This window comes from Phoxinus phoxinus (assembly GCF_949152265.1).
Source record: "Phoxinus phoxinus genome assembly, chromosome: 8".
NCBI classification, from domain to species: Eukaryota; Metazoa; Chordata; class Actinopteri; order Cypriniformes; family Leuciscidae; genus Phoxinus; species Phoxinus phoxinus.
The window spans coordinates 23,103,854-23,116,653 of NC_136883.1; the positions used below are offsets into that span (position 1 = coordinate 23,103,854).

The window sequence follows — 12,800 nt, forward strand, 5'->3', positions numbered from 1 at the left end:
CGTCTCCATGGTAACACATTTGCCCTTTTCTTGATCTTTTCCAAGTTTTGTGGTAGAAATACAGAAAAAGACAAAAATAAAATAATGCTTTTCTATTTGAATATACTTTCAAATATAATTTATTCCGGTGATGCAAAGTAGTGATGCTGAAAAAGCATTTTCAGCATCATTACTCCAGTCTTCAGTGTCACATGATCCTTTAGAATCAATGTTGGAAACAGATGTGCTGCTTAATATTTTTTTTAAAACCCTTTTTCAGGATTCTTTGATGAATAAAAAGTTTTAAAAAACAAAATGTATTTAAATTATAAATATTTTGTAATAATAGGCTATACACTAGCCTACCGTTCAAAAGTTTGTTGTTAGTAATAAAAAATAAATAAAAAAAAAATAATAAAAAAATATATATATATATTTTTATTTTTATTTTTTTTTATTCCGCAATAATGTGTTAAATTGATAAAAAGTGATAGTAAATATTTATATTGTTAGACAAGATTTCTATTTTGAATAAATGCAGTTAGGCCAATATTTTTTAGCTTTTTATTCATCAATGAATCCTAAAAAAAAGTATTACAGGTTCCATAAAAATATTAAGCACTTTTGTTTTCAACATTGATAATAACTGAGTATCAAATCAGCATATTAGAATGATTTCTGAAGGATCAAGTGACACTGAAGTAATGAGTAATGATGCTGAAAATAATAATAAATAAAGTATATTAAAATAGAAAACCATTATTTTAAATTGTAATATTTCTTCTTTTAAAAACATTAAAAATAGTAATAAATGCCAATGTTTTATGTTGACAAGTCATCATTACCTTTTCAATGGTAGCCTGAGTGTAGTTAATGCAATTAAGTCTTTTTTGGCTACATTGTAGTTTTACTGAGTACCAAAAAGATATTAGCATATTTTACTCTCTACTTGACTACATTTTGGAAGAAGTACTCTTTACTCAAATACATTTGAGACAAGTAATTCACTCGTTACATTTTGCATGACACCTAACTTTTTCTGAAGCAGTTTATTTCTGCTACAAAAGAAGTGATATATAGAAGTGCCAAACTGGTCAAAACTTTATTAGCAGGTAGTTGTGAATAGCAGTCGTTTATATATCTGTCTTCTCCCTACAGTTTTGTCACGCTTTCTGTAAAACTAAACAATTTCTCATTAAGCAATATTATCTTTTATTTAGGGCGTCCCACTTTAGCCGAATGCTACGGTCCCATTTTATCTAATGTGTTAAGGTAAATTGGGCCAGTAATAAAACTTGATATTTTATAAAGTATAAAAAAAGAAACTTGCACATTATTGCATAAAACTGAATTGTCACATAAACAAAAGTAATAAAAATTGATACTGTATAGATTTAAATATTCTTTGTATTCGAATGTAACCCTTTACGATTTAATAGACTTAAAGGGGTGATAATGCCCTTTTCACAAGATGTAAAATATGTCTTTGATGTCCCCAGAGTGTGTATGTGAAGTTTTAGCTCAAAATACCCCATATATATTTTTATATAGCATGTTAAAGTTGTCACTTTTTGAAGGTGAGCAAAAATGCACCATTTTGTGTCTGTTCCTTTAAATGCAAATGAGCTGCTGCTCGTGGCACAGAGGGCGGAGCTTCAAGAAGAGCTCGTGGCTTTTACCAAGGGGGTAATCCATCCGCCGGAAACTGAAGCCTCCGCGGGCGCCGCCATTGTAGCAGAACTTCACCTGCTGTTAGCATTCCATTGACTCCCATTCATTTTTGCGTCACTTTGACAGCGAATAACTTTACATCTGAGGCGTTTAAAGACTCCATTTGTCCATTATTTATTTCTAAAGAAACTCGACAATGTATAAAAGGCTCCATTACCTTGTACCTTACGTTATGGCCCCGTAGAAGCCGTTTTTGTAAAAATAGGCTAACGATTGCGTCATAACTCACGCGACTCTCTGTCGCACTGTAGAGAAATTACCGTATAGACCGGCGGAGAAGCTCGCAGGCAATCGGGGGAACGTGGAGGCATTAAGTCCGATAAAGTCAAGGGAGAAGCCCATAGAGAGTGATAAAGTTGATAGCTCATGGACAGCTAATACTCAAGCTCTCCGTCTCTGCGAGATTCGGAAGGGAATGATTCAGATTTCTTCCGCACAGCTACTAGAAGACTGACAGCTGTCAGACACGTTGCTCACGTGTTCAAGCTCAGTTTGAGTCTGCGCAGTTCGCCTGGCGATCAGGAAGTGAGTGCTTCAAATGGGCTTCACTTTTCTCCGTTGAAGTCTATGGGGTCGCTGTGTCCATCTTATATACTGTCTATGGCTTTTACCAATGCTTTAACCTCACACAGACATGCACTGAAAATTTCAAAAACTTTTAGCCTTTTATGTTCAACCCGTAGTCAGATGATGTCAACGGAGGAGAGACTCAAGAAGAAGTGACGACATGTAGAAGCAACAGGACATTTCTGAATGGTTAGTTGATGAATTTATGTAGCTGATGTGTAGTTATCTTCTAGTCATTGATTAGCATATTTTGTCTTGATAATCCTTAAATCGCGTTCTGGGGGCGGGGTTTAAGTATACTTTAGGGTTGGTGATGTCACTAACCCTGGAGGAATGTCTAGTCCCCTGGTCTAGTCCCATACCAGCCGTTTGTTGTAGTCCTTAAATAGGCAAATCTCCCTTTGCTTTGAACTTTGAGCATTGTAACTTTCCAGATGTTGTTTATACTCAAACAGCAACATTTCACACTAACTAAAGTTAGAAAAGTGAAATCATAATCAACCACCCCTTTAAACCATGTACCCTACGGGGAAATACCATGTTCTTTTTCAGACTTTCTCACACTTGAGTGTTATATATATTTGTGTATATGTAAACATATACTGCAACGATTCAATCACTGACGCTTATAAGATATATGATAGTATTTGTTCCCAATGTATATGACACTCAGGTGCATGTCTTCATTAAGAACAAAACTGTGTAAAACATTTTTTTATTAAATAGGCTAAATTATAGAAATCCATTTATTAAATGAACACAAACAAACTCAAACATACACGAGTTAGCAGAAATGCACTTATTAGAAATGGTCTTACAATCATGATTCATTACGACTCTCTAATGTTTTATATCTTCATAATTATATCTTTTATATGAAATTGCATTTTATTGGATTTTCTAAATAAATTAGGTCACTTTTCAAAGGCATCAATATGTGTGCTATTATATAATGAATATTGCAGCATTGTCAGCAATGAAACCAAATAACTTTTACAATGTATACTGTATGCAGAGAGAAAAAGGCAGTGGAGATTTTAGATAAACTACATTAGAAGGAAGGCTCATTTGAGTTGTGTGTAAGTGCGGTTAAGTGCTTTTACGTCAATAACGGAACTGACAGATCATAAATAGATAATACACGTTTATGAGAGCTGTGCTCTGAAATATTAAAACTCCAATGGGAAAAGCAGCAAGCAGCAGTGTAGCAGTGTGCAAAAGTTGCTGATATTATTGCAGAAAAACTCATTTCAATCAAATATTACCCCTGTCATGATCCGCCTACTTTCTATACACCCGTCAGCTTGTTTAACTGCTGGAAGAAATAACACGCAAGACATGGTCTAGTTGAATAATCAAAACCAGCTTTATGAAGACAAAATAAGAGACAAAGATATTCACAGTCAAAGGTGCCCTGAAAAATAAGGACTCCCCTATCAAGAAATATAAAGGTGTTCATACAATCATAGAATGAAAAACAATTGCTATAAATTTAACAAAAAATGATTCTGAAGATAAATCAATAGGCTATTTCTAAAGAACAAGAGGAAGACAAAAAAAAAACATCAGCCAAAATCATGAAGTCAAAACTTTTCGAACATTGCTTAAAATAGGACATCTCATTCAGTTGTCTTCATATTGCAGTATTCAGATGTCATGTGCTGTAGAAAGCATTGCTAATGTGGTTGGTGTTGTGCATGGTTGCCAAAGCGTTGCTAAGATGTTCTGGGTGGTTGCTAGGTGGTTGTTTCCTGGCCTGTGATATACTCGTCCCTTTATGGCATAGATCAATCCTTCATCGTAAATCCAATCATTTAGAGAAGTAATAGCACGATTTGAGGTATCATCATTCTGTAGTCCGCAGCACAAGTGGTGCCAGATGAATTACAGTATCTTAGATCAAACTGCAAGTTGACCGAAGTTAAAATATGATTAATTCCTATTGGAAACTCTTTTACCTGAGCAAATCAGAGGCTTTTCTCATTAATCAGCAGCAGCAGACAGAAGTAGGGCTCCGTCAGGCTCAATAAAAGAGGACAAACACTCTTTCTCCTGGTCTCTCTCCTCCCGCACTAACTCACTCAGTCCCATCACAGCCCATTAAAAGTTTAGTGCTGTTGTTCAGCAAATTGAAAATGTGTGCTCGTATCGATCCACCATCATGCATCCATTCTCTCTGGAGGCTCATTTTCCTTGTCTTTTAAGCTTTTGTGAGGGAGGATATTACATTTTGTTGTGCTATTTTGGTTGTGATCGAGTTCACCACAAAGTCAGGTCATATAGAATATGCATTAAATAAAAACAGAGAAAAGACATATCACTCATACATCAGCATTTAGCAGATTTAAAGAGCAGTTGCATGTGAATTTGCCACTATGAATGGATTTTCCTAGCATTTGAATGAAGAGAGAAAGCAGAGGTGTGGGTGTAGATTGTGTGCTGCTGTGTGAGAAAGTGGATGCACGTTTCAGGTTTCAGCAGAATTACATTAGACTAACGGGAACTCCCCAATATCCATCAACAAAGAGGGTATACCGGAATGTCCTGAATCCATAAACTGCTGAATGTGCATTTAACTGAGAATGTGCTACAATTCAAAAACAAACCTAAAGGTGGGAAAATTCCAAAAAGCCCAATGGAAAGTTTCAGGAAATGTTTTTTTTTTTAGAATGAAGCCTATTTTGCATAGGTTTTACAATCTGCCATGCTTGTTGAGTTGGCTTCATGAAGAAATCATGCTTTCATTCAAACCTTTATAATATTATCTAATAAACACGTATTGTACCATTCAGAGTAGCTTTAGGCATGTCATGTGACTGCATGTACATTACACGGTGCTGATTGGAATGACGACGATGAGGATGAGGATAATGGTGGCAGTGATGCTGAGGGCAGCGATGCGTAACGCCTGGTTTCTGTTGCAACGGGTGTACGAATACGAACGTCGCAGGAGCGTGTCGGAGGCTGGCGTGTAGATCTCGTCCGTCCAGAACTCCAAAGACTCAGGGGGCTGCAAAATATAATCAGAAAATATCAGAGTTTATAAATGCTGGTTTATCTGCACAACAAGTGCTGTTTTCTTTCATGTTCTGTTGAACCCAATGTGTTTTTAAAACAATAGAAGTCATCTTCATAATTACTAAACCTAGGAAGAGACTACCTACTTACCCAAGCTGTGAACCTCTCTTGTAACTCAAATTATATATTATATAATTTCAATTATATATGAAAAATGGATTACCACCCAATATAGAACATTTATTTGACTTTGTGTCAATTTGACTCCAGCAAAAATACATGTTTATGAGGTGACAGTTTTGACTCAAAACATTACATTTGGAGATGTTACCTGAAGGTCCAGAGGTGTTAAGTCTGATTGGCTCCAGGTCACTTTGGGGCGTTCAGTCAGATGCTGGGCAGTGCTCTGGACTGATGCGCGGCGTGGTGCATTCTGGGTCTCAGGTGGCATGAGGTGAAAACCCGTCACTTCCTGCACTACGGGGACCTCTCTTTTATACACTCCACCTAAATTATCTGACTGAGGAGCCAAACAAGATTCATATTATAACCCATACATCTACACCCATAGCATTCTTCTTTTAAATTAATACTATTTTTTTATTTTTTGCATGACAATTTGCTGCAAAGCTTAATTGAAAAATTCACATGAATTAAAAAAATTGCTTTAATGACAGCAGCACTCCAACATTTTAATTAACTCCACAAGTTTGTGTAAAACCGGTTGATCATGTTCTCAAGCTTGATTTGAGAATGTGGTTCTAATGCTTCAATATACTTCAGGGATGACAATGTTTTTAGGCCAACAAGGAAGCTAGCATTACCCTGTTTCCCTCCACAAATACCCATGGTAACACTTTAATTTGAATGTGTCCTTGTTACACGTTACATGTATTTACTATAGTAAAAACTATAAATTAGGCTTAATTGCATGCAACTAACCCTAAACCAAACCCTAATACTAGCCTAACCGTTTAGTATGTAGATAAATATGTAGATAAATATACATGTAGTTACACTTAAATTAAAGTGTAACGTTTCCCATTGGCTTTTGGAAAATTGCAGAAATTAAACTCTGTGACCAGCAAAAGTGTATTATTCTACCAAGTTTTGTTCATCAAGATAATCTTTTCAAGCTAAAGCTAGGCTATAAATAAACATGACTTCAACTTCACCACCAGTCTACAAGTTGGGAAGTTTTAGTTGGAATACAACAAGGCTGTAAATACGTACAGTATTAGTAAGCAGATGAGTTGTCCTGTTCGGCGTCATGACGGCAAACAGCAAATCAAAACTTCAGCAAATCAAAAGTGGGGTATTTCTTATCTATTTTATGTTGTAGGAAAAAAAAATCTTGAGCTTGTGTTAACCACAGACATTATTTCTGGCAGTTAACAAAAAAAAAAAAAAACATTTAAAAGACTTTGGAACGATTGAACTGGAAATGCAAAAAAACGTTGTTCTGGTTTTAGGACTCTTTCCTGCAGCATAAGCAAAAACTGACCTTTTTCTTTACTTTGTCAGTGTCACAATTTTATTTATTTTTTGTGAAATAGAAAACGTGCTTAATCTTTAAAGGTGCTTTAAGTGATGTCCGCCATATGCACAAAATGAATGACAAGCAGAGAACATTTCTGAATGGCTTGTATTCCGATTGGATACAAAACTTTCTGATTGGCAACTGACTCTTATTTTGTTGTCTACATAGGCCTAATTGATTATAGCCTATTAGCATACTACTCTTAATATTTTTCCTTATATTTTACATATCTTTATATGGCAAAAATAGTAAAAGTGGTATGCTAACATGCTATTCTGAATACAATCTAATCTGGTTTTCTCACACATGCTTCAGTGATTCAAGAAAATAGTATATGCAAGAAATATCTTTTACAGACAATTTAAAATATGTGTTTACTTGATCATTTTCTTTGTTGTAAAATTGTAAAAAACATTATAAAAACTACCAGACATTTGGACCCCACTTTACATTTGTTGTCTCGGCAAATATTTCTTGTCCTGTTACCTTAGCAGGCTGTATGTGTGGCTCCTTGGTGAAGCTGATGCTCCACTCTCTGTGGGCTTCAGACCCGCTGCTCTCTGTGTGGCTCCTAGAGGCCCTGCGTACAAACAGACGTCTACGCTTTGTCGCTGCCTCATTGACGCCCTCCATTCCTGGATTGGTCCTCGGGGACCCCTGCTGTTGCTGTATGTTAGGCCGTGCTGCGAGCTGTGGTTGTATGATCATTTGATGCGAGTGAGAGCATGCGGCCTGCTCCCGTTGTTCCAGTCGGTCCAGCGTGGAGAGCACAAGGGCCAGTTGCTCACGTAGTTCTGAGATCGGCTCTAGCTGTTGCTCCAGCTCCGCGACCCGTTGGAGCAGGCGTCCCACACCCCATCTCACGCCTTCCTCAGGTGCCTCCAAGGAGTGAAACAACTTCCGTAACTTTCCCAAACGTTCACGCCTCTCTGGCAGCCCAGCCCCGCCCCCTTCCTGTGCCCCGCCTCCTTCCCCTGGCAACACTGCCATGGAGCCACACATGCTGATGTCATCTAGGAAACGGAAGATGGCACTAATGTCGTCCTCGCCGATGTCAGGGTTGTCAATGGAGAGTTTATCGCCAAGCATGAGGCTTCGTAAAGCACGCCGATCTGCAGCTTCCGTCTGGGTGCCAACGCTAATCGAGCCTTCAAAGCTCGGTGACCAATCGTACCACGCATCCAAACTCATGCCGCTCAGCCGCTGGAAGGTATCCCGCACAGAGTTGACGATGTGAGGATCAAAGCCGGGAAGGTCAAAGCTTGACCCCTCAAAGCTAATTTTAACTGGTTTTCGTAAACCAGACTTCTCTAAAACAGACCGCTCTGATCTGGGTTTCTGCAGGCCAGTCGTTTCAGGCTCAGGTCTTTCATCCGCGGTCCTGCTGTCGATGTCCAAGCTGTGGCTCTTGACTTGAAGGACCGGAGTTTGGTGCTTTTCGCTGGAGACTGTAGGGCCGAAGTATGTGGATGCCTGGAGCTCATCCAAACTCTCCTGCTTCGCCTGATGCCACTGAGTCTGAGGGTCATAGTGGTCTGTGTCGTCAGCATACGATTGCACATTGGCAGCATGTGCATCTGGTTCAGGAGCATTTGAGTCAGCGTACAAATGGTCATGCAGACATTGCGTGCGTGATGCCGGGTTGCACATGTGGTGGTCGTTTGCGTATGTTGCGGGGTCTGGATAGGGGTTCTTCTGGGTAATGTAAAGCAGGTCCTCACCATCCGATCTTGGTCCGTCAGGGCTTTGATCTGATTGGCCGTCACCTTCCGTGGACATAAGCGTTTCGCTGTGGATCCCTTCTTTAAAGGCACTCCTCCTCTGAGAGCAGGAACGAGCGACGTGGGCTCCCTGATTGGTCGCCGAGGTCTTGACTGCCAGCTGATTGACCGTATCGCTGGAAACGTCCACAGAATGCGCGTTCTGCATCCTGCCTTGGTTGTGCATTAGTGAGTAGGACTGAGCAATCAATGCGGAGGTGGTCCAAGCGTGTGAAGCCTCTGTGTTATGACTGAATGCTTCACAAGGGAGGTTCTCATATTTACATTCCTCAGAGGTGGTCCCTCCTACTGTGACGGGTAAGGCGTCCGGCCAGTGGTAACGCACAAATCCCTTCCCACAGATCTGACAGGGCGTCAGCGACTGACGGTTCTGAGTGTATGAAGGAGCCATGCGGGTGTGCATGAGGAGGTTGAACAGTGAGACTACATCTGCGGCCGCTGAGAGCCGGTTGCTGCAGGGCGGGTGAAGGCGCTCACGGAAGAGGGTGGTGGGGAAGCAGGGGTCTCTACAGGCGGTGGAGTATAAGAGACTCCGTAATTCTAGAAGCGGCTGCAGGCTGAAGCTTCCACTCAGATAGACACAAATGTCTGGATACAACACGCTCCCATGGCATGCACCCAACACCTCCAGGATCTCCAAAAGTACCAGGGGGTCTTCAGGGTTTTCAGACATATTTGCACCAGATTTGAAATTTTAGCAGTACACACTACATTTAGAAATTTAAGCCCACTGTCCCCTGCTTTCCCCCCTTCAAAGGCACATGCAGCTCTGCAAAAGGGAGCACAGCAGTAAAATCAGGTCAGCCAGAAGAGGATTTCCACAAAAATGACTTTTGCATTGATTTGATAAAAATCCTATGCAAGTTAAAACAGTCAAAGAAAAGAAAATGCAATAAAAACAAGCAGTTACCTCTTGTCACTGGGATATGATGCTGAGAATAAAGCTATTCATTGCTGACCTTATTCAAAGCCTTAATATAGCCACTGATCGGAGCATCTGAAAAGCAGAGAAATCATTAGAGACATCGTGAAATCGTCCATCTCCACTGATCAGGGTCCCACCTGAGAGACTCTTGTTGGTAAAGCAGCAGTCAATGGTCAGGCAGCGGTCAGTCCCACGATCAATGCAGAAAAGCAGGTCGCCTGGGGTCTCCAGAGACGCCTTGAATCCCGGGTCTCATCCCTTAATGAGCTGATCAGAACGTCCTGTACACGAGAAACAGCATAGATAGTTTCTACTTCATGTGTGACGGGAGCATTGAATCCTAGTTGGTGTGTTTGCACACGGAGATTCTGTGGTCAAAGTCATGCATGACGTTAGTGGCTATTTTAATGCACAACAATAAACATACTAAAGGAGAAATGCATTGTAAAGTACAGAAATCTCTAGAAGAGAACTTAAAAAGTAACCTTTACTATAAAATTTGTCCTTTTTGTTATTTACATTATTAAAATTAATACAAACTAATAAAATAGATGTAAAAATACATTGATTAATGAAAGAAAATATTAGACAATAAATATAAAAAAATTAACAAACAAATAAATAAAATCGGATATATCAACGTTACTATGAAATGTACAGTAATTTACGCATTTCTCTGTACTTTATTTTTAATAATTGGTTAATTGTTAATAAAAAAAGTCGGCTGGTTATAATAGAAATGTATTGGAGTTGCATTTCCTTTGGAGTTCTCCTCTACAATTTGCTCTGTGATATCTGTATAAAAATTTTTTTTTATTAAATGAGAAAAATACAGCAATGATATACATATTAAATAATTAAATAAAATGTACTCCTAATCAGATTTAAGTTCTAAATATATTGAACAATAAATCTTTTTTATTATGTACTAAAGAGCCTACATTAAAAATCTATTTAAAAATCATTGAGATAAGGTTTAGATTTGCAACCTTTTGAGCATGTGAATTTTCTTGATTTTCTAAGAAAAAGAATAAAAAAAAAGCCCACCTGTACCAGTGAGGATTCGTCCTGAAGCACAGACTGTCCCAATTCACATGCAAACAGCAGTGGAGTCAACTGAAGTGTGTGATGAGATTTTTACAGACTGTAACACACTTCCTCTCTCTCTCTCTGTTTAAGTATAGCCTATAGATTCATTAAAGTGATCAAACCTTTTAAAAGTGTAATGGAGCTCCTTCACTTTAGATGTCAGAGAGTCGGAACTGCTAAGACTTATCAAGTTCTATCTCTAATTGATGAGCATCTGAAATACATTAGGTTTAAGATCTCTTCAGCACACAATGCACGCGTATTATAAAGTTTGTTGTTGAGTTATAAAGTTTGTTTGCTCGTTTATTTGTCTGTGGTTCAAAATGATTCACCATAAAGACCACCGGGGGGCAACAAAGTCCATGTTATAACAAATTGCATGTAAATATGAAAAACAAATCTTAAGGGAGTACACTAGTGAGGACTACTGTGGAAAGACTGATTAATAGAACAGCTTGTAAAAAAATATGTCATGTAGCATTACGTCATTTACCTCAGGAAAGTCATTCAGTGTCCACAGCTTGTTAGTCAGAAATGAACTCTTTCGCTAAATATATGCACTGTATTATTTAGCCTATACTACTATATATTTTCCTTAACCGTTGAGTGATGTCTTGATTATTTACTGTAGGTTTAAATAAATCTGTCTTGAAAATGACAGCCACTGTGTATAAATGATTATATTGCACGAATTGGAGTAAAAATATTTTAAAATTATATTTAGAAGTTAATGCAAAAACTGCCTTATGTGCAGCTTACATGTTTGCATACAAATTGTTATTTGAGCGTTGATTATTATATCTAAAAATAAATAGCAATCGAATTGAGGTTAATAGTTTGGGATGTTGTTAACCTTTAATATTATAGTAATGTGCAAGTAAGGGCTCCCTATATAAGATATAATTTAATTTATTTGACAGAGACACAATGTGTTCAGTAAACAACTGTTTAATACAAAAAAAAGAAGAAGCTATTTTATGTTTAGTTTTCAACCCCATGCTATACCAAACTGTGATTAAAAAAGAAAACAAGGTACTTACTGAACTGTCAGTTTTGTTTATCAAGTTTTTAACTTAACTTGTTAGCATCGGGGCTTTTTGCACGTCAGGTCAATATCACAATCCATAAAATTTTAATTATGATAATATAAAACATTTCAACTTGACATAACATAGGACATCTAAAATACATTTGGGTGATACATTCTGAAATATTCCATGTAAACATGTTTGATTAAAAGCATTTCCTAGCAGTATCATAAAAATTACATTCCAACAGAATGTTTAACAGTCAAAAGAACCTGACACGAGAGACATAAAAGGAGGAAATTCGCCTATCAATAGAAACCCATGTGTTAGTCTTGAGTGCCCCAGTCGGCAGTCACCTAGTGAAGACTAGGTCATGTCTTGATCTGAAACTATGAAGACATTTCTCTTTATTGTGGGGTTTATTTCATACGGTTTAGTATTTTAATATTCGTCCCATTCCTTCTGCCACTTGTTAGTGATGATCCAATTAAATGGTCTGAAGTCAGAAGTCTCGATCAATGTGACTTGAAACCCAGCAAAAAATAATATTAGAAGTTTTCCTTCTATAAAATATCTAATTTAGTTCAACTTTCAACAGTTATGGGGTGGTATAAATTGTTTATGAGATTCTGATCAAAATAAAGGAAATGTTTTGTTGGGTGTGCCTCTGCATGCTTTAATATAATTTCAAACTCTCTGATCTCTTTGTTGGCTTGATCTGTTTGGGTTTGTTGGTGAGTCATAGTGTCACTTATGATGCAGATAAACATTTTTTCACAGTGTGTCAAGTGTTTTGTTTGAGAAACACAGATCACATGTGATCAAAGGCAAGAGATAGAGGTACTAGTTCATAATTATACAACCACTTTTACACTGTACAAGCTTGGCTCTAGGGTGGTTTTGCCAAATTTCGGCCTAATTGAGACTAAGTAAGGCAAACAGGAAGGGGGGGGGGGGAAAGAAAAAAAAAATGATACAAACAAGATTAAGGAAACAGAGGTTGTAGCACGGTCACATAATGGAGAGACCATGAGTCAACACTGTGATTATGGAAAGTTGGATGAAGTTTTGACCATCCCCCTTTCACAGGGACTCTTATCAGACTGTTGAGTGAAACACTGATCGCTGTTAAAACAGATCCA

The 12,800-nt window shown here is 38.0% G+C and overlaps 1 protein-coding gene across 1 annotated transcript; it reads right to left on the minus strand.

The window, feature by feature from the left end:
• Positions 1 to 3,622: 3,622 nt before the first annotated feature.
• Positions 3,623 to 9,651, minus strand: minar1l (membrane integral NOTCH2 associated receptor 1-like). Its single transcript, XM_079620512.1, has 4 exons — positions 9,527 to 9,651; positions 7,322 to 9,385; positions 5,627 to 5,815; positions 3,623 to 5,287 (listed from the first exon to the last, which is right to left on the minus strand). The coding sequence occupies exons 2-4, from the start codon at positions 9,287 to 9,289 to the stop codon at positions 5,105 to 5,107; spliced, it is 2,340 nt and encodes a 779-aa protein (XP_079476638.1). The 5' UTR covers positions 9,290 to 9,385; positions 9,527 to 9,651; the 3' UTR covers positions 3,623 to 5,104.
• Between the last annotated feature and the right edge of the window lie 3,149 nt (positions 9,652 to 12,800).